The following is a 22,580-nucleotide window of genomic DNA, read 5'->3' as shown; positions in this document are numbered from 1 at the left end:
AAATCTGGGATTCTCTAATCATCCATCTTTTTAAGAAACTTTTACTACATTATCTTCATTAAACTGCTATTAGAATACAGCTTACAAAGGAACGTTTGTTTTAAGAACATTTTTAAATGGACTCAACTAAAACAAAGTGTGCTTAGCAATTAGGTGAGGAACAATTAATATGACTGCATTTGAAAGGCAAGAAACAAACTTCTTTTGTGTCCATTAAAAGCACAAAACAGGAAAAATACACAGACCTTCAGAGAAACTTAAGTATGTTCCTAAATTGGGAGAACAAGTCAAAACCCAAGAGGAAGAACATATTTGTCATGAGAATTTTAAGAACAATGAGATGGGGTTTATGGGCAGGAAATGGGAGATCAGAATAAGAATTTGGAGTCAAGACCTCTGCCTTTCTATGTCAGATACTTGAAAAGCGCTTCACCCCATCTTTGCTTCTGATGGAAAATAGCCTCGCTTCCCATATACAGATGGACTCTGAATTCTCAGCAGATTCTCCCCAAGACTGAATCTACCACTTTGGATTCTGGAAAATGAAACAATAGCTTACTCACACTTTAGCAAAATTATTTTTGGAAGAGGTAGCATCTGCTCCAGAAAGCAATGGCCTCATGTCAATCTAAGCTGCAGTCCTTGTCTAATTTCCTTAGACAGTCAAGTTATTTTTTTCTTTAACATCATTTATTGTTGCAATTAATAAATGTTTGCCCAAACAGGTCTGAGATCCTAATGAAACCCCCATACGCTCTTTTAGGTCAACTCCAAGTCAGTAACCCAGATCACAGCAGTAAGGTAGTACTCTCATAAAGAGCTTCTGTTTAAGACAATGCGCTGAGCTGTTCTATGGGATGGACCATCACATCATTGCTGAGTGATCCTTGCTCAACACTTCAGACATGGCATGCCTCCAGATTACCTTCCCACATTACCCTCAGTCTCTCTAGCTGGCTTGCCACTTCCTGAGCATGACATGAACTTTTACTGTATGTATGTATGTATGTATGTATGTATGTATTGAACTTTCACCTCTTTAGGCCTTCACTTACTTTCCTCATTGCAGCTTCAAATAATCAGGTCTTTCTTTGCATAAGCCACCCCATACCCACCTCTCTCTATCCAGATCCATTTTTCAAAATTATTCAACTGCCATATATTCTTTTCCCAAAGAACATTAACCCATACTTATCCTCTGCTACATTACCATGTACATATGTACCTGTTTTTTCCTCTCTCATCCATTTCTTCACTCAACATATGTTTACTGATTTGCCATGTACCAATAATCCTAGTTAGGAACTAAGATTGATGACCTGGCTAATGTGGCCCAGTGGTTGAATATCAACCCATGAAGCATGAGGTCACAGTTTGATTCCAAGTCAGGTCACAATCCCTAGTAGCGGGTGTGCAGGAGGCAGCCAATTACTGATTCCCTCTCATCATTGATGTTTTGATCCCTCTCTCCCTCTCCCTTCCTCTCTCTGAAATGAATACAAACATATTAAAACATACACACACACACACAAACAACACGAAAGAAACTAGAATTGATGGAGAGGATAGACCCACTGCATTAGAGGAGTTAATTCATGCTTAACACTTTTTTGTCAGTTGTCTTTATTCAGTTGTTACCTATGTGCTTGTTTCTCCCATATCTTTAAAATTTCTCTATCTTGAAAATTCCCTTGTTCACATGTAAACCCTTTCTAATATAGTCATCTCTCAGAATCAAACTCTAAGATCATTTTAACTATGCTCCATTAGACACATACATAAATCTCATTTTTTGTGCAAATTGTAGGCTGATCATACACTGTTAATGTGCTATATCCAGGAATCAAGACATTTTAGGGCTGGAAGGAATTTTAAAGATGATCTCCAGTATTCTCATCTAACAGACAGAAAAACAGAGGCTTGGGAAGATTAGGTTGATAACTTGTTACAAGTCACTGGTTGTTAGTAATGGAACCAAGACCAGAACCAAAATTTTATTTTCCTTGCTAGTCTCACTAAACTACATCATCATTTGGTAGTTGGGTCACAGGCATCATTGGAGTAAATAAATAAATAAATCAGCCATCACCTCTGTTTTAAATTTCTTTGATTATCATTTCTCCTGGAAATAGATCAATATAGATATAAACATAACAAAATACATCACATTTAAAGGAGAGCAAACTCTCACATATCTAGGTAAAATCATCTACATTAATTAGAGTAAAATTTTAGGAGCATACTAAAGAAAAAAAATGAATGTAATATTTTAGGCAATCAGTATTTTATTTTAATGTCTATAATACATTTTATTTAAAATAAATCAAACAATAATTTTTAAATGGTATCATGCAAAGGAATAGTTTAAACACTTTCATTTCTAAAAGACTAAAGAGAGTAGCACATAAATTTAGTCCTTGACAATCTTCAAGTGCCAGAGATATCATTAAGTTATTTGTGGAAAATAAAATGTGGACAGCTCAGTAAGCTTATGAACACTCAGTTATCACAATTCTTGGTATGTGCTCAGTCACAGATAATCAGAGAGATAAATCCACTGGAAATAACAAATCCATTCCTTCCTCATAGAATTCACCTTGGTTCACACTGAGAAGACAGTTTATTCTTATTTGAAATATTAAATTTAGGGCATTAAATGTTCTCTTATGCAATACAGGTAAAATAAAGAAGATAAGAAGTGATTAAAGATTTTTAAAAAAAATTAGAACTAGGGACAGATACTGAACAGGAACTTTTGTTGCAACACTTTTAAGTTTCTTTACATCACCTGCGCTATCTGGACTGCTCTGGGCCCAAATGCCTTTGTGCCAGATCTAACAGATTTCTGTCTGTGGCTACCTTTTTCAAAACAACAACAACAAAATAACAGTCAAAAACATGACTCATACAAATAACTCACCTATAGGCTAAATATTTATTTAATTCTTTAGTGAGGTGAACCATCAGGATGGAAAAGATGGATGAAGGAAGGAATAGAGGAGCAGAGAACAAATAGTCCATTGGAAAGATATGCTGAGGAAATAAGCTCACCAGGAAGCACAGTTTGTTTTTTTTTATACCTGCAAGTCTGGGAACCCACAGCGACAGAATATCTAAATCCAGCGTGGCTGTTTTTGTAAAAATTTTTATTGGAACACAGGCACGCCCAATCATTTACCAAGACTGCTATCTACCAGTCATCCAAGGCATTTGCCCAGGGGCCTTGCAGAGACCTCAAAGAATAGTTTGGGGGTAAAAGACATCTTAAATGATTTTCAACCTGAATTTAGGGTTTTTTCTTCGGAAGGCAAAATTAAAAGGGTTTAAGTGTTATTTGAGTAGATTTAATTATTTGATTAAAGCACTCTCAGATGTGTCTGAAAACAAGGAATAGCTATAGTTTGGAGTAAGATTACAACATAATTTTAAATAACCTCCTTTTTTTCCTTTCTCTCTCTCTCTCTCTCTCTCTCTCTCTCTCTCTCTCTCTCAGCTAGGAAAAAGCACTGAAACTTTCAGGTTAGATACTACGGAATCTCTATCTGAGCAGATAACAGAAAATAATAACTTTTTACTATCTCTCCACAAGAGCAAACTAAATTCTTCTAAGCCAATTTTTCATTCCAACAGAGGACAAAGAAGAGAAAAATAGTTCTAGCTTTGCATTAATACATTTATTGACAAGCTCCTTTGAAAACTTCTCCTAATAAGTCCATCTAAACTGAGCAAATTTTACCAACATTTTTATATATTTTATTACTTTCAGAATTATTATTTGTAGATATTAGGATTCAAGGCAAACAGATTTTATGTTTGTTTGTTTTGTATATTCAGTTTTCTACATCAAGTCAAGTTCTGTCCTTCACTATGTTCTTTCACATTCTGAACAATTTGCCTGGCCGGTGTGGTTCAGTGGTTGAGCATCGACCTATGAACCAGGAGGTCATGGTTCAATTTGCGGTCAGGGGGGGATGTGCAGGAGACAGCTGATCAATGAGTCTCTCCCATCATCGATGTTGCTATTTCTCTTCCTCTCTGAAATAATTTTCATTAAGAATAAAAAACTTTCCTTTTTGATATACTTTTGTCATATTTTTGTCACAGTTCTTTACCATGATTATTCCCAGTGTAGTCTCAACTGCATGACTAAGCTATCATTTTTTTAATCAAATTTACTAATCTTTCAGAGAGAAACTGTAGAATAATCAAAGTCTGTCATATACATGTTAGCATTTTAGCAGTCCAGCAAAGCTTATATACTACATTATAAGACCTCCACAGCCAAAAGCATATTTTTCACACCTTTGTAGATGGCAAAATTAATATGTTCATTAAAATGACCCAAAGATATAGTCACTTTATTACTATAAAATAAAAGCAAAGATATCAGCCCTAGTCAGTTTGGCTCAGTGGCTAGAGTCTTCAGCCCAAGCACTGAAGGGTCCCTAGTTCAGTTCCAATCAAGGGCATGTACCTCAGTTGCAGGCTTGATCTCAGTCCCTGGACGGGTCTGGGAGGCAACCAATCGATGTGTCTCTCTCACATTGATGTTTCTCTCTCTCTCTGTTTCTCTCCTTTCCCTTCCATGCTTTTTAAAAACCAATGGGAAAATATCCTCAGGTGAGGATTAACAACAACAAACAAAGATATCAATAACAATTGGTGACCAGTGTTTCAATAGTCTGTCCTCCTTAGAAATTATACACATACCCATATGTTTTTGTTTACTAACTTGATATTACTCTAAGTTCTAAATTAATAAATACCTTGCAAATTATGTTTAACCTGGTACAGTACAGAAAATTATTACAGTTGAATTAAAAAGACTAAGAAAGAATTATAAATACATATATTTTAGAATACATATTTGCCTATTTTCTTAATCTTACATAATATATGGAAGTCACATTAGTTTATCAGTAACCCAGTATAATAAATTTAGGAAGTTAAAATTAACTAGTCTCCTTATTAGGTAATAAATCCAAATCTCAAACAATTAAATTATGTTTATTCCCCATATTGAAGAAATCAAGAAAAAGACACTTAGCTATTTATAACCTAAAATTATGAAAACAATTCATCTCTAAAGATTCACTTTGATTCTTCTACAAAAATGCTTCTGAGTTAGTATTGTCTGTAAGGAAGTTTTATTGTTTTTGCTTTAAAAGGTCAGTGCATTCAGTGTATTAGAGTTCTTTTTTTTTTTTTCTTGCTTAAAATTCTGGTAATATTAAATTTTTGCAAGTATTTGTTAGCCTCTATAATTAGATTTTTTTTTTCTTAAGAGACTGTCTAATTTAATTCATTAATGTACTCTAGATGTAGAAAAATATTTCATTTTCTAATCATAAGCAGTAAAAGGTTTTTTCGATTAAATGCTCCACCATCAACAGGACTTGAAACTTCAATTCTACCACCTCAGGCACAGGGCACTAGAAAACAGAGCACACATGCTCAAAGGGTTGTTCTCCTACTCCGTGGAAATAGAATATTTTCTACATGGATTTGAGGGCACCAATGGACAAACAATATAGACCAACTAGCATATTTTTTGTTGGTCAAGAATCTGAAACAACAGCAGCCAAACAAACCAGAACAAAAAGAACCAGACCAGAAGAAAACTGAAAGTCAGAAAAGGTCAAGTTCTATTTCTGTTGATGAGTCACTCCAGAAGTCTCTTTGTGGGCAACTCTGCTTAACTAGTCCCAGCAGGTAAGCAAAGTCTAATGTTCAAAAAGATGAAAACATGACTCTCTTACAAATCCAGAGGGAGCACATGTCGCAGATTTACTTAGCTCATTTAATGAGAGAACCAGCAGGATGGTGTGGACGTGAGAAACGTCCAAACACGTAGAGAATTTTATATTAGAGTTTACATGAGCAAAAAATGACAATAATTGCTGGGAAGCAAGATCTCAAATGCTCCAGGGAATGACAGTTTTGAAATTAACAAGGAAGATTACTTTCTCCAAGCAAGGTGGGGATTAGATTACTGGATAGTTAACAAGATTATGTGCTCTTTTGAGGGTGGTTATGCTTATTTCAAAGGTGTGGTTAACCTAGATGCACTCAAAAAAATGTACAGGTCTTGCTTAAGGCCAAGATAAACCTGCTAAAGAAGTTGTATGCCTAGGGCATGACTGCCAAGCATGACCTTCCCAGTTAGGCGTTTGTGATCAGGTCACCCTGTGAGATTACTTTCTGGTGATGAAGTGGCTGGTTCAAAAGGGAATTAGAGGAAAGGTTGATATATTTTCTGAAAAAGACATATGAAATCATTCTGTTAAGTTAGAGTTTCTCTGAGCAAATGTTTAATGTCCAGCAGGATAGTAAAATCATAACCTTTGAGATTATTTTTTAGCTAGACAAAAGTCATTTTCATGTCATCCGGACACAAATCTATAAGCCAAGTTCTAACTTGATAAATCTGGGCCAAATTAATAGTAAATAGCAGGTCACATAAGAGTAATCCCATAGATAATTAAAATAATGCTTTGCTGGGCCTCTAAGGCCCTCAAAGAGATATTCAAATTATTTACATATCTTCAAGGCCATTGCTTCTCTCTTTGGTTGTGTCCAGTCTACTGACATATTCATTTACATTACAGTGTTTTTTACTTAGAGCATTTCCTTTTGAGTCTTTGGATTTCCATCTTCCTGCTTTTTTTTTTTTAACCACCTATTCTTGCATATTGCCCATGCAAGAACATATTTTTATTAGATCCCTTAGCATATTAGCATAACTATTTTAAATTTTCAGTCTAATAATTCCAAAATCTGTGCCGTATCTGAGTCTATCATTTCTCTTTTGGGTATTAAACCACCTTTTTTTTTTGGAAGAAGAAAGGTTAGCCTGTGGAAGATGCAGATGGCCCCTCAATGAACATGTTTTTGTCTTCATCAATAAATATTTACCTATTTGTTCTATGTTTTACTTTTTTTCAAATTATAAAACAATGTATTAATAGAGTAGCATTCCATCAATAGAGTGGTCCATTAGCCGTTACCCAAAATTATCCACAAGTAAAAAGATCTCAGGCACTTGCTACTCAAAGTGTGGTCCATTTACCCAAAGCTTTGGTGTATTCCTCATTCATGCTGCATAACATTCTAAACCTTGGCAAGGTAAACAGCAAACGTTATCTGACAGCTTCTGTGGGTAAGAGTTTGGGCACAGATTCACGGAGTGCCTCCGGCTCAGAGTTTCTTAGCATGAAGTCTGCAATCACCCTGTCTGTTTGGGCTGCAGTCACCTTAAGGCTGGATTCAGGGAGGACCTGCTTCCACACTCACTCCCACCACCTGTAGCAGTTGGCAGCCTAGCTTCTGGCTTAGCTGTTGTCCAGTGATAGTAGTTCCTTATCATGTAAATCTCACAAGAGACCAGCCCACAGCCTGGCAGGTGGCTCTCATTAGAGCAAGTAATATGCCCAGGCAGAAACCACAGTCTTTTGGTTACCTTTTCTCAGGGGTGACAGCCCATCATTTCACCATATTCTGTTCCTCAGAAACCAGCTGATCGGCCAGTTCGCAAACAAGGGCAGGGAACTCTGCAGAGATGTAGATACACCGGGGGAATAGGGGGGTCTTGGCAGATATCTGAGAGGTTGCTATCTCTACTGGCATCAGCTGGGAGCTTGTTAGAAATGCAGGATGACAGAATGGTGAAGAGAATCTGAATTTGAACAAGATTCCACAGTGATCTGTATGCATATTAAAGGTTGAGAAGAGCTGTTCTAGAGCGCAAGGCCCATGCACCTTATCCTGTTGCACAGAATATCTCCTCACCTAATTTTACTCAGTTAATATTACTTTCTAATGAGTGCAAAGATAAGTCTTCCTTGCAGTGCAGCAGTTCCCTACTCAACACATCGGACAAAACTATGGCTGCAGATAGCAGGTTAGAAATAGAATTCAGAGAATGAGGAAGAAAAGGGGGCATAAGGACTGACAAACAGATCTAATCTGAAAATCAATAAATCACTAAAAAAAAAATTACTGAAAGAGACGATTACATATTTGGGTGGGAAGGATGTCTGGAATCATGAAAAAAAGGGACTCTGATGCTATTTCCTCAGCACCCTTAAGTGCACTGCTGAGTAACTATGCATTAGAAATATTCTGTTTATACTTGATTCTGCATGGTTCTATTTACCTAGAGAAGTGTGTAGCATATTTTATTAGAAATATATCCAGCAAAAATTATAATATCAAAGCACAAATGCTTGACTTTCAGATCTATTATTCCTTTACTAAGTACATTTTATACCTCAGTGATGCTTAAAAAATAATCTATATTCAATATTTGAAATCTTTTCATAAAATATACTAATAACTTTTACCTGGCCAATGTGGCTCAGTGGTTGAGCATCGACCTATGCACCAAAGAGGTCACCAGTTCTATTCCCTGTCAGGGCACATGCCCAGGTTGTAGGCTCCATCCCCAGTAAGGGGTGCGCAGGAGGCAGCCAATCGATGTTGATGTTTCTCTCTCATTGATGCTTCTATCTCTCCTCCCTTCCTTTCTCTCTAAAATCAATAAAAACATTTTTAAAAAAACACTGATAACTTTGGTGTAAACATTTTACATTTTCCTCAAATTCTAGTTATTGGAAAAGATAAATTACATTGGCCTTTTAATCCTTTATAGCAGCGGTTCTCAACCTCTGGGTCGTGACCCCTTTGGGGGTTGAATGACCCTTTCACAGGGGTCGCCTAAGACCATCAGAAAACACATATATAATTACATATTGGTTTTGCGATTAATCACTATGCTTTAATTATGTTCAGTTTGTAACAATGAAAATATATCCTGCATATCAGATATTTACATTGCGATTCATAACAGTAGCAAAATTACAGTTATGAAGTAGCAACGAAAATAATTTTATGGTTGGGGGTTACCACAACATGAGGAACTGTATTACAGGGTCGCGGCATTAGGAAGGTTGAGAACCACTGCTTTATAGGAAAATAAATGCCCTAAGGGAGAAATGAAAGCCTCTGATCTACTTACCAAAAAATGTAGTAGGTTAGGTTAAGTCTTTATTCTGCACCTTCAGTCAGATACTAGAGCCAACTCCTATTGGCCTGTGTGACCTGTTTGCTAAATTTTCAGTTTTATGAACTAGTTTTTAGTCACAGTCACTCTTACACCTTAAAGTGTGTATTGATATAAACCTACAAATGAATAAGTTATATGAAAAGTAAGGTAATAAGTACTCAAAACACATTACTTGGTCATTATTTACTACATTTTACTATTAGTTATTTTCTGAGGTTATTTAAAACATTTATTATTCCTATTGGGTGAAATACTATCTAATGCTGAACCACTGAGAGTCTCTTACCAACCCTATGCCTAGTTATACCACATTGGTAGACTGAAGCTGACCATGGTAGGAGTACTGACAGCGCAGAAACTGGAAGACACTATCAATCAGAACTTGACCTTTATTTTGTGGCCATAAAACAGTGATGGGGAAAATGTGAATACTGCAGATTAAACGGAAAAGGGGGCCGAGTCTTTAGCTATTACATATCAACAGCACACGCAGAAAGGGAACTATTCCTCACATATTCAAAACCCATGATCCAATTTAGCAAAGTAGCTCACACCACTGACCAACCAGCAAGGTGCAGACATAACGAGTGCCGAGGCACATATAACAGGTTTCAATTTAGCACCTATAATTTGTACTGGTGTGAAAAATAGTTTAACAGTAGATCACGTATGAGATTTAATGACAGAATTATTGAGAAAAGAGCTCGTGGATTAGGAGCAATTCCATTTGTTGAATTGTGGCTGAACCGCAACCACAGGTTCAGTTTAGCAAAAATGAACAAACGCATTCTCTGAGACTCAATTAGTTACATGAAATTCACAAGAAAAGGCGCTACATATTTTAGTGTTATTTGTAAAGTGTGTGCTTCACATCTTTTATGCTGGTACAATTTCTATTACGTGTGTGTGTGTGTGTGTGTGTGTGTGTAGTTTCCCAGGGAGCCAGTTGTTAAGCATCTACCACCTCATCTTCCCTTCCCTCCCACTGTAAGCACAGCTACTACATATCGCAGAGGAGCACTTTACATATCCCAGTCTTCCATGTAAAAATACCATTTTAAGTTCTAAATTAGAAAAATGCACATGGTACAAACGTGGGGAGTCAGTGTTTCTGTTACATCATTCCAAAGAATTTCAACCCAGGTGATCACACTCTGCATGTATGTATTGAAAGCACTCAGGAAGCCAATCTCACTGCCTTAGGATATGGGAAAGGAACTGACTTCACAGGCATCTAAGTATCCAATGGACTAAAACCTGAGGGAGCAAGGCTGAAAACTCCTATCCAACCAGCAGAAACTGTCCAGACCTCAGGAGCCGGCCTGGTGGCTGGAATTTATGTTTAAGACTCGGGAGGGTCACATGGGCCCCTTTCACATAAGCCAGATGCAGCTTTTGAATGTAGCAAAACAACATCCATCAGTCAACTGTGCTGCTGATAGTGTTTTTATGTATGTCATTCCGTCTTTGGGGAAATAACTCTTCTATAAGGTCTTGGGAAAAGAGTGAACTGTTTTAGTTATTGTTCAGTTCCCCAAATAAACAACATAAATGGAGGGAGACAAAGACTGATACAAAAATGGAATCCTCTGTTGCCCAATTAGAAACAAATTGTGTTGTCAGTTTTTAACTGACTGAAAAAACGGAGGGAAAACTCTGGTGGAACCGCACAGACTTGTGGGTGGCTTGTCCCCTGAAGCATTCATTCCAAAGCAAAGGCTGTGGGTGGGAACGCACAGTCTTCTAGACTGCACGGACACCAGCATCCTTGCGGATCCTCTGCGAAAAGAGTTAGCGGAGTGCTTCACACACAAAGCTGTTCATAAAATGCTGGAAATGTGAAGGGTGGGCAGGCAGAAAAGCCTGTGATCCTCAAATGGAGGATGTGGTGAATTTGGAGAGGGAGCAGATTTGGACACAAGAAGGTTATGCAAAGTGAACATGCAGATAAACTGGGATGAACTGCTGGAAAAACAATATTCCGAGCATATTTGAAACAGCTCTTTCCTTTAGTGCATACAGATGCTTTTGATTATGTTTGTATATTTAGAAATAAATATGGCTAGAAAAGAGCTTCCCCCAACTACACATCCGAAAACAATGTTGATTGGTTTCCTCTGATTTAAAACCAGGATTAGAGCATCATGTTAAAAAGCAAATCTAATCTGGCTTCCTTTCCGCTTGTTCATTATTATGAACCTGCTTGAAAAGTAGTCTTTCTCCCTTCTAATTCAGATGACAGCCTGCTGGACGTTTGGGATTTAGGTCATGGATACTGTGGCTTTTACAGTAGGAATGCATAACTAAGAGATGGCTTGCTTTTATCTGATTAATCCATTCTCATAAATAAAAGGGGGAAAACAGTGAAAGAGAGCTTTGAGAGATATATGAGAACATGGTGCTAACCCAGCCTGTAGTCTGACAAGATAGAGTAATGCCCTTATCTGGAAGACACGATTCTGCAGTTCAAGTGCACACTGCAGTCAATACACAGGCATGCTAAAGAGGATATGCATGTTTATCTTGGAGCAGAACACAATATGATTTTTATTTCAACCCAAATGGTAAGAGCTAAAATGTCTATCACTGCATTCACATAGAGCTTAAACTTCTGGCCTTAGCCATGAGTTTTTACCAGCTAAGTCTTTTGCTGGAGATACTGAGCAGCAAAAGCGGTGAACCTTGTCTCCTCTGTAGTTTGCGGAGTTTTCTCATAGCAGAAACAATTTAGGGAGCAAATGGCCACAGGAAAGGCAAAGAATGGGAGACAACATCAGGGTGGAGGGAGATACTGAGATGATCTATCCTACAGAATCTTCTTATCAAATAACATCTTAATACCAAAAGCAGACACAAATGACAGCTGGGTCCCTCAGCCGAATTAAATCTTCTTTACTGGGCAGAAATCAGTCTTTGTTCACAGACTGTTTTACCACATCCACCGAGTCCAGTGGCTCACTGCAGCTCAGACAACACCCAGGATGTGGTTTTCAGGCCTATGTGCCAGGCCACTTTGCCCAAAGGTCACGTAGGTCGACCGAGGCAGTGGCAGGTTCCTCATTTACCACCACAAAAGAAGTTGGCTAGTTTGTCAACTCCCTCATTCACTGAAAACGTGACCGCGTTCTCTCTTTCTGGGATTCCATTGAGCCAATTCATAACCTTTGGATTCTTTCAGTATTAAAATGAGAGTCTGAAAGAAAACATAGATCTGGAAAAGTTTATCATTAAGAATATTTGCTCTTTCAAGATCCTTCATTTCAAGTTCTGCCACAGATCCCTTTCACCTCCTGTTTAAAAGTGATATGAAATGTCAGCATTCATTCCATCTAAAGTGCAGCAACTAAGGGCCAGAGTGGGAGAGAGGGAGCAGGGAGAGAGGAAGGGGCAGCCACTTTGCGGGATCAATTCGCGCAAACCTTTTCTTGGTCAATGTCCTATGTGTGTGTTTGCTCCCTTTGTGTAACTCATTGCATCAAGTGTTTGCAGAACACCTGTGCTGTGCTCGTACCCATTATTGCCTCCGAACAAACACAGTACTGTTTGGAGTGTGATTCACACCTAGAAGTCCACTTCCTTTCGGAGGTACTAGCTCATAATCTGCACATTGAAGACAGGAATAACCCTGCACCAGTTCCTCGGCGTCCCAATCCTGTGAATGGAGAGGCGTGGGATTGCACGCTGGCAGCGTTTCAATACTGAAGTGCTCTTTCCAGAAGCTGCCTCTGACCGTGACATGATTTACTTAAATAAAAAAAAATTTATTTTCTTCTAGAAGCAAACATGTCACTGGCCCACAGCAGAACCCAAGGGTTCTGACAGATGGTCCAATCTGACAAAATCATTCAGCCCCTGAATGAACACTAAGCGAGCACCTACTATGTGCCAAGACTCTTGTACGTCCTGAGCACAGAGCAGTGAAGAGGACACTCAGTCCTGTGCACTCACTCGGTGGTACCTCCCTGCCAATGGGGGAGACAGAAAACAAGTGGACAAATAAGAAGCAGAATGATTTCAACGAGTGATAAATATGAAGGGAGCAGAAAGCCCAGAAATGTGGTGTGGGGGTTGTATATCATGTCCCTTCTCCAAAGTAGGGACACAGATTCAGATTATAAGGAGGGCCTCCCACCTCTCGCCATTCTGAGTAAGGTTACGGGACCTTAGAAGACCTCAGGTGAAAGAACTGCATGGTCTCTTGCCAACATAGCCTCTCTCTCTCTCTTCTACTCTCTTCTTAATCGACGGTCAGACTTCATAAGGACTGACATGAATAATGGTGAGAAAAGGCGGGGCAGCTACTGGAGGCTGCAGTGACACTGTGACTGAGTTCTGCGGTGGACTGCTCATACTCCCAGGGTCGTCAGCAGTAGCACAGCCACACCTCGGTTCCAGGAGAAAGCAGTGAGTGTGAAGCAAGCTGCCTGCAGCTCCAGGAAATGGATGGGCAGCGTGTGAACCGGCTGGCCCAGGGCTCCCACAGTGGGAAGCTGTTTACTCTCTCACCAAGGACAGAGAGTGAGACACAGTCGATCTGTGATCATGATCAGCCAGATCAGCGCGTTCTAACTGACCCGCTTTCGTCAGTTTTTTTTCCCCCAACTGTGGTTCAATGGCCTGTGAATGTTTGCTTTCAGAAGAAAAGAATTTTTTTATTTAAATAAATCATGTCACGGTCAAAGGAAGCTTTTGTTGCTTCATAGTCGACTCCCCTCTTATTCATATTGTGCAATGAATTTTTTTTTTAATTGTATTTGATGCAGCCACTGTGCAGCTCAGGCAAAATTTGCTGAAATATTATCTTAAGTGTGTTTTAACCCTTGAGTGACACTGTTTTCTGGGAATGTGTATTATTATGTTTTGAGATCCCCAAATTATGACTATTTGTAAAAGAAAAAAAATCAATCATTGCTTACAACATACCTAAAAGAGATGGAAGAAAGAGGAGACACGGCTTCTTTCTTAAAGGCACTTTAAATTTAGTCAAGACACAGCTCAAAGACACAATCATAGGTAGCAGTGTATGACCGTACAAAATTAAGCTACACTGTGAGAGGTAACTAATAGGACTTCAGAGGAGGCTGGAATTAGCAAGTAGGGTTGATGGAAGAGGTGGACTGGAAATAATGAATCAAACATTGAATTAATTAAACATTGGAGGATGGAGTAGATTTAGGGAGCAAGACAGTAAAAGTATTTCAAGTGAGGGGAATAGCAGGGACACACCCAGAGCTGAGCCTAGGCTGGGAGACTTGCCTGGGACAGGGTGGGAATGTGAACAGATGCAGCTGTGCTCATTTGGGAAATGGTGTCATTCACAGTGTGTTGCACCAGCATTTATACTGCACCAGCAATGGGCACAGCGGGTTTTATCAGCTACAGTTGCCTGACTGGAGACATTTGCAAGACGTTGGCTCATCCTGATTTTCTATGCTCCTCAGTGGACTAAGGCAAATTGTTGCTGATTTGTAAATATTTGTCGTATTACAGTATTGTGATGGCTCATGGGGTGTATGGGTGAATTGGAACATAAAAACTGCCAGAAAGTCTCCTTCCCCAACAGGTCACTGCAAAGTCATTGAGATGACTCCACAAATAGAAAAGCTAATATATGATGATATAATGATTCCTTAATTTCTACACATTTCCCCTCTTAGACCTACTAAGTGTACATCCTTCTGTCTGTGAACACCTCAGTGAAATGATTTCACTGGTTACCTCCCACAGAATTTGTTCTCAGTGCTCTCTCGGAAAAGAGAAGGAAATCACCCAATCACTTTATTGAATATCCTATCAAAATGAAGGGTTTTTAAATTGTACTTTGTGCTTTTAATATTTATACATCTATATTTTATCCTGTGATCTTAGATCTTTGAAGTCCCTGGTAGAAATTCCATCTCTCCTAATGTTTGTTCACCACATTCACTAAATGCAAAGTTTGCCTTCAGTTATGGATTAACTCCTAACCAGGAAATATTTTTTTACAAAAATGAATGCATAGATTTGAAGACAATAGGCTCCTTTCTCCCTTATGGCTTGAGTCACTTGTGACTGAGTGCCTTTGAAAATTCTAGAAACCTGTAAGTTTGAATTAGCCATGGATGTTAAAGAGAATTAGCAAAGCCCAGACTCTTGGGTTAAAAGATTCCGACTGAAAAAAAAAAACAAAAACAAAAAACAGGAATCCATTTCAAACCATAAGGAATGTGACTAGGACCCCTGGTGGCCGAATGTGTCCCTGCCTCCCAGTCCAGGCCCTGGAGTCTTCATAGGAGCCCCGTCTCTCCAGCTCCAAGAACAAAGGGAACGATGAGAGTTCGTGCAGCCCCCCTTTTCCCACCTTCCCCAGAACCACCGCACACCTGATGCTAGCAAGCGTTCCGCTGAAGTGTAAGACCCACAAAGGAATTATGTTTTGTGGCTTTAAAGACAGATTTCTCCAAGGTACCTTAGATCTATCAGAAGAAATACACACTGAGAAGGCACTTAGGGGAGTTTTAGAACCTTCTCAGAATTCCATATCCCAATTTTGATCGGGGCTGCCCCTGACATATTTGAAGCAAATAAATCTACAGAAACTATCTGTACACTGCATCTTGTAAAGTATATCAGCCTAGTATAATGGTACCCTTTTGGATTCCAGGAATATTACAGCAATTTGGTTCCTCTTAGAAATAAGGCATTATTGAGTACTATATATGTTCATAAATCATAAAGAGAACAGACCTCTTCTGTACTCTCAAAGCTTTTCTGTTTCTCCATCTGTAAAATGGGGATAAAAATAATATACCTGTGGTATAGAATTACTGTAACGAGTGTTGAGCTTCTATAATGATGCCTGGCATGTTATCACTCAAAAAGATAGAAGCTGCAACAAGGATTATGATAATTCCTAATTTCTACACATTTCTCCTCTCCCTATCTCTTAGCATCCACACACATATCCTCAAGTAAACTTGGATAAACTATTAATTGGGCCAAAGAGAGCATACGTGTTTTAGCTGGAACCTGATATTCAGTATGAAATTTCCAGGCATCTTGGTCAGGGTCAGGGATGCAGTGGGAGTTTCATTGTCTCTTTTGGAGCCTGATGCGTCCGGTAGGAAGCGAGTTCCTTGATTATGACTCCCGCCATGGGTCAGCTGTTTTCAAAAACATCCTGAGATCGAGTGAATTTAGTCTACGAGTTTAAAATCACGGGCTGAAGAAGAAAGAATCCAAATGCATATTGGGTCTTTCACGAACGTAGACTCACTGGAAGGTCTTTCCTCTCTCCCTCTTCTCTGCAGGTTAATCTCAGAGCCACAGATGCCAGGCTCATGCGCCAGCTGCTTGTGATCAACGAGAGCATTGAGTCCATCAAGTGGATGATTGAAGAGAAAGCCACCATCACCAGCCGAGGCAGCAGTCTCAGTGGCAGCCTGTGCAGCTTACTGGAGAGTCAGAGCACCTCCCTCCATGGCAGCTACAATAGCCTACACGATGGCAGCGACGGGCTGGATGGCATCTCCGTGGGGAGCTATCTGGACACCTTGGCAGATGATGTGCCAGGCCATCACACCCCATCAGACTTGGACCAGTTCAGTGACAGCTCCGTAACGGAGGACTCCCAAGCACTGCGCAAGCATCCCAAATTGGATTCTGAATACTACTGCTTTGGCTGATGACCCAGGTTTTTTGCATGGGATTAGTGTGCAATTAACTTGTATTTATCTCTCTTCTCTGCTGCTATATTTTTGGTGTGATTTTTTTTTTACATGATAACCTTTAAAAAAAAAAAGAAGCATATTTTGAAACTGCTTGATGATATTTCTGTTGCTCCTAATATTTCTAATCTGGATTCATCTATTTTTCTCTTTTACATCTCTATTTTTATTTATTACAATGATTTTTTTTCCTCTCCCTTCTTTTCCAGTGGCACAAAGAAAGAAGGGGGAAAGAATAAGCAATAATTATGTTTTTGCTTTTGTTTTCAGAGCAAGGGGTCAGGGATTACATCAAAAACTTTGCTAAATTTTGCAATAAACCAAAGTCTGATAACAGCTAATTTTGTTGCTTGCATTCCTAAATGATTCAAAGTGTCACTGTCTAGAAGATACTGAGGTTTATTACTGTTTATAGAGTAGATTGAACAAAATGTCTGGGACCAAGTTAGGTATTATTTCCAGTCCACAACTTTCTAGCATAAAGATCAACAAAACTGTTAGTCATGTATTTTTATGGCAAGCATTTGGAAGACTCAACGATATGAAATCTATTCAGTTCAACTTTGTGTTTATAGTCTTGATCAGCACTTTCTCATCAGTGATTCCTTTATTTATTTTTTTATTTTTATTTTTTTTAATCCTCACCCAAAGATATTTTCCCATTGATTTTTAGAGAGAGTGGAAGAGAGAGGGAAAGACAGAGAGAAATATCAATGTGAGAGAAACACATCAATTGGTTGCCTCCTGCATGAGCCCTGACCAGGGCCCAGGCCAGGGAGGAGCCTGAAACGGAGGTACGTGCCCTTGACCAGAATCAACCTGGGACCCTTTGGTCCGCAGGCTGACGCTCTATCTACTGAGCCAAACTGGCTAGGGCTTCTTATCAGTGATGCTAACTGAAACGGTAGACTATGTTGTGTGGTAATATTTGATTCTCCCAAATTTCAAAGATAATTGAGATGAGATATGATGGTGATTAGAGGTTAAGCCTCAGGGGTGAGGAACATCCGGCCCGCAGGCCATATAATGCCCATGAAATCATTTGGTCTGGCCCTGCTAAGGCATTAGGGGTGAGTTAATTAAATGTTTAATCAAATATATCAGCTAATTCTTAAGTTGATAACTTTGTGTGTCCTTCGAATCATGTTATAAATACCCAAATGGCCTTTGGTTGAAAAATGATTCCCCACCCCTGGGTTTGGGGGTCCTAAATTTAATTGTATTTTGAGATTTTCTTAACATTCACTTATATGCATTTTGCAATTGCAATCAGATATATAAAAACTTAGAGAATACATATGAATGGATGGATAGCTATATTACATGCAAAGCAGAATCACTATTCACTTATATGATATCATTTCATCCTGCGGTGGATAAATAATCTCTTAATTTTGATGTGATTTTATTAATCCTCCACATTTCCTTTACCTTAATGATTCCTAGTGAGTTAATCTGTTGAGATGGCAAACTGTATTTTGTAATGATACATGTTTCTGCACAAAATATTTTACAATATGAATCAAAAAGTATTCCTATTTAAACTAAAAAATGTCCATATTCAAGACATGGTTTCCCCAAAATGTCCTTTGTTACTGTGTACCTATAACACACTTGTCAAATGTATTGTTTGTTTCCAGGACATATATTATTCAATTTACGATTAAAAGCTATAGGGTCTATCTTCTACACTGGTCCTTTTTCATAAACTTCTTGATATAATGTTCATCACAACAATTTCATAATGTGGGGATTGTCTCCCTTCTATGTTTGAGAAACTAAGATATACAGAAGGTAGGTAAATGGGCCAAACCACCCAGTCAGTGTCAGAACTGGGATTTGACTTTGGGTATGTCTTATTCCTAACAATAACACTCAGCAGACTCTTCTGTGCCTATTGAACTTAAATAATAAAGTACAAATGAGAAAGTAAATATAAGCCGATGACAACAAGAAAAAAGTAACGAATCATTTCCCTTCCAATCACTGGGACCTGCATTTTCCAATTCTGAGCTTCCAAACCCTTTGTTGAAATCACATGTCCAGAGTCAGGTTTGTGCCTATAGGCGAATCAGGCTGTTGACCATATGCCAACTGTTCCTCGTGTACTTCACTCTTTCTACTTTCTTTTACATTCCCTTAATGAAAGCTGGTTGGTTGGCTATTTTGTTTGGATTTAATCTGAAGTTAAAGCAAGCAATTTTTAGCACACATGACCTAGTTGAGAAAACATTCTTAGAAATATGACTGATAAATTTCAAACAGAGGGTAATGAAATATGTAACCCTATGTCTGCACCACTGCAAGGAGAATGTCCCCAATAAGAAGGATATGGGCAGAGAGCGAGACTATATGAAGAGCAAATTCTAACCCCTTCAAAACCCAGCATTTGCCTAGATCAAGCCAGACACACAGAAGATGATTTGCATCCTCGGATCACAGTTTCAGATGGTAAATTCAATCTGGCAAATTTCCTTTCCACCCTCCTTTTTCCAATCTGCTTCCCCTGCTTTTGTCTATCCCATACCTTCTATAAGTCCCCCTTCTGTAGAAAGGAAATGAAAAAGCATAGGAGTATACTATGAAAGAAGTATGTGGAATAGTTTTCATTTATACATTATATTTTAAAGAATCCGTGATAAACCTTGGCAGAGTATGTAAAGATAAAAATTTTTTGGCTCTATGAGTTCCAATGTTTTATGTGCTTTACAGTTATGCCTACTTTTTTCAAAAGATACCAAATATGGACTCAGTGATTTTGACATATGGAGTTACATATAAGCCACCAATGTTTTGATAGTTGAGTTTACTAAGAGGAGGGGAATGTATACAACACTAATTAATTACTAACATATTCATTGGTCTCAAGAGAACAAATGCATTTTCTGCTAAAGAATCCCCATAACTAATGCCTGACCTGCAGCATTTGATGTTCGCGCTCTGTCAGCACCACAAGGAAATGGGGTAGAAACGTTTAAGCAATGGTGCCTTTCAAACTATTCTGTGTTCTCCCAGGAAAATAGAATTTTTCTCCGTTACATTAATCTCTCCATTTTTATAGACTTGTTTGTCTTATGAGGGAGATAATTGAAGGTAAGGAATTTAGACAGCTTAAAGCTAGTACATTGTGAGAGTTCTGCAAAGAAATGAACTCTAGATGACTAATGCAGAAGTCTTGACTGAACTTCAAAGAAACTCCAATATTTATACTACCAGTCAGCCCCAAATTCCATAGCATAGTTTTAAGTATTTGTCAAAGTTAAGAAATGCAGTGAGGAGTCTTTGCTGTTTGGCGGATTATAAAGGCCCTTGGGGTTCCATGAATAACTTCAATCAGGCATCTGAATCCCTAACTCATCAGAACACAAGCGTCCATGATGCCAAAGTAAGTCGTTATTTTGGGGCACTCATTTTACTGGCATCTCAGCAGCAGCGAACACATTTGATCACTTTCATTTATTTATTTTTAATTTATTGCTTTTAAAGAGAGAGTAGAAGAGGGAAGGAGGGAAGGAGGAAAGGAGGGAGGGAGGAAGGGAGGGAGGGAGGGAGGAAGGGGTTTGCTGTTCCACTTACTTATGCATTCATTGGTTGGTTCTTGTATGTGCTCTGATCAAGAATCAAACCTGCAACTTTGGCAAATCAGGATTTGTTATGGTCTGTAGTCTTCCCCAGTTCAAAACATGATGCCTCCACTCACAAATGCTCAGCCCAAATCCTTGCAGTCATTTTAACTGCCATCTCTCACACCACAACCAATCCTTCATGCAAATCACATGAGTTCTACTTTAGAAAAAAATTCAGAGCCATAGCTGGTGTGAGTGGTTAGAGTGTTGGCCCTTGCACTGAAGGCTCTAAGGTTCGATTCCCAATCAGGGGCTCGAAAATGAGTTGCAGGTTGCATCCTGGCTCTGATTGGGGCACATGCAGGAGGCAACCAATCAATGTCTCTCTCTCTCTCTCCCTCTTCCCCTCCCTTCCTCCCTCCCTTCAGCCCACCCCTTCCCTTCCACTCTCTTTGGAAAGCAATGGAAATATCCTCAGGTGAGAATTTAAAAAAAGTTTTGGAATGAGCCACAAATTCATATTACCACTGTTACCACTCTGCCAAGTCAGCATCATTTCTCCCTGGGACCACTGCAATAGCCCTGTCTTGTCTCCTTGCTTCCACCTTTACCTTCCGGCAGGTAGTAGTCAACATAGCAACCAGAATCATCTTTTAAAAGACAAGTCAGATTTTTGCCAGCCTGTGCTGCAACTATGTAATGTACTTCCATCTCCCTCTCAGTGTAATCCAACTCTTCACAACAGATTACAAAATACTACGCAACCCGTCCTTTCTACCTGTCTGACCTCTTCTTAGACCATTCTTTCACCTCTCATTCTGAACCTCATTGGCATCCTCACTATTTCCTTAAAAATCTCAAAACCCCTGCATGTTCCCACCTCAGAATCTGTTCATTTACCATTTTCTCTTAATGAAATTTCTTCTCCCAAATATTTATGTCTTGATTCCTCTGTTCTGTTTGGTCTCCAGTCAAATGGCACCTTGTTTGAAAGGACTTCTCACATAGCACACCCGGCAAATTCTGCACTTACCCCGGATGATGTTTCTTCATGTCATCCATCACTTAATACTATTGTGTGTGTATATACTCTCTGCTTCCCTACACTCGAATGTAAGGTCTGTGAGGATGAGAACTGTGTTTTGTTCACTGCTGTATCTCGTAGAAGAGTGTCTGTCATGTAGCAAATGCCAAATACATGTTATTTTTTACTAAAACAATTATTTAACATTTACTGGGTACCTTCCAGGTACCAGGCAATGACTACACCAGGTCTTGGGGATACAGAAAGAAGGGAGGCATAAACTTCACTTTTAAATACCTCATTTGTATAGTATGTTTCTTTGGTAGGAAAGATAATGCTCCACCTGCACCTCCCCAAAGATGCCCATGTCCTAATTCCTGGGATCTGAGACTACATGGCAAAAGGAACTTTGCAGACGCGACTAAGTTAAGGGTCTTGAGATGGGAAGGTGACGCTGGATTATCCAAGGGCGTCCAATGTAATTACAAGGATCCTTACAAGAGAGAGGCAGTGGTGTGAGGGAGAGAGGTGTGACCATGTCATACTTTTGGCTGCGAGAGAAGAGCCACGAGTCAAGAAATGCAAGAAGCTTCCAGTCGCTAAAAAGGAAAGACACAGGCATTCCCTAGAGCCCTGTTGACACCCGATTTTAGGTGAGTGAGACCCACTGTGGACTTCTGAAGTCTAAAATGGGTCTGACTCAGCTAAACTCAGCTGTCAACAGGGTTGTTTTCAGCCCCTCAGTTTGTAGTGATTCGTTAATGTGGCAAACTAATACCGATTTTGGGAACTGGAAGAAGGATGCTGCTTTAACAAATACCTAAACATGTGGACATGGCTTTGGAATTCAGTAAGGAGCAAATACAGAATGAATTTTGAGGAGCATGACAGCAAAAGCCTAGCTTGCTTTGAACAGACTATTGGTAGAAATATGGATTTGAATGCCTCTGCTAATCAAGAGCCAGGAGGAAGCAAGAAGCACAGAAGAGATCTACGCTGTCTTAGAGACACTTAAATCATCATAAGCTGATGATTGGTAGGAAAGATAGTAAAAGCACCGCTGCTAAGGGCTCAGAAGCAAATGAAAAACACATTATTGGAAACTGGAAGAAAGAGAAGTCGCGTTATGTAGTAGCAGAGAGTTTAGCAGAACTGTGTCCCTTAGTTATATGAAAGGCGTAACTTGTAACTAATTAACTTGATATTTTTCTGAGGAGATT

The 22,580-nt window shown here is 39.1% G+C and overlaps 1 protein-coding gene across 1 annotated transcript in view; it reads left to right on the top strand.

Moving 5' to 3' along the window:
- The window catches only part of LURAP1L (leucine rich adaptor protein 1 like), a 49,419-nt gene extending 30,731 nt beyond the window's left edge, over nt 1-18,688 (top strand). The window contains exon 2 of the mRNA XM_081103222.1: nt 16,354-18,688. Coding sequence (XP_080959348.1) covers nt 16,354-16,728 — 375 coding nt within the window. The 3' untranslated portion in view covers nt 16,729-18,688. The remainder of the gene's footprint in view (nt 1-16,353) is intronic.
- The last annotated feature ends 3,892 nt before the right edge of the window (nt 18,689-22,580 follow it).

This window comes from Myotis nattereri, assembly GCF_964212035.1.
Source record: "Myotis nattereri genome assembly, chromosome: 12".
Classification (NCBI taxonomy): domain Eukaryota; kingdom Metazoa; phylum Chordata; class Mammalia; order Chiroptera; family Vespertilionidae; genus Myotis; species Myotis nattereri.
This window is presented reverse-complemented; position numbering and strand designations above follow the sequence as displayed.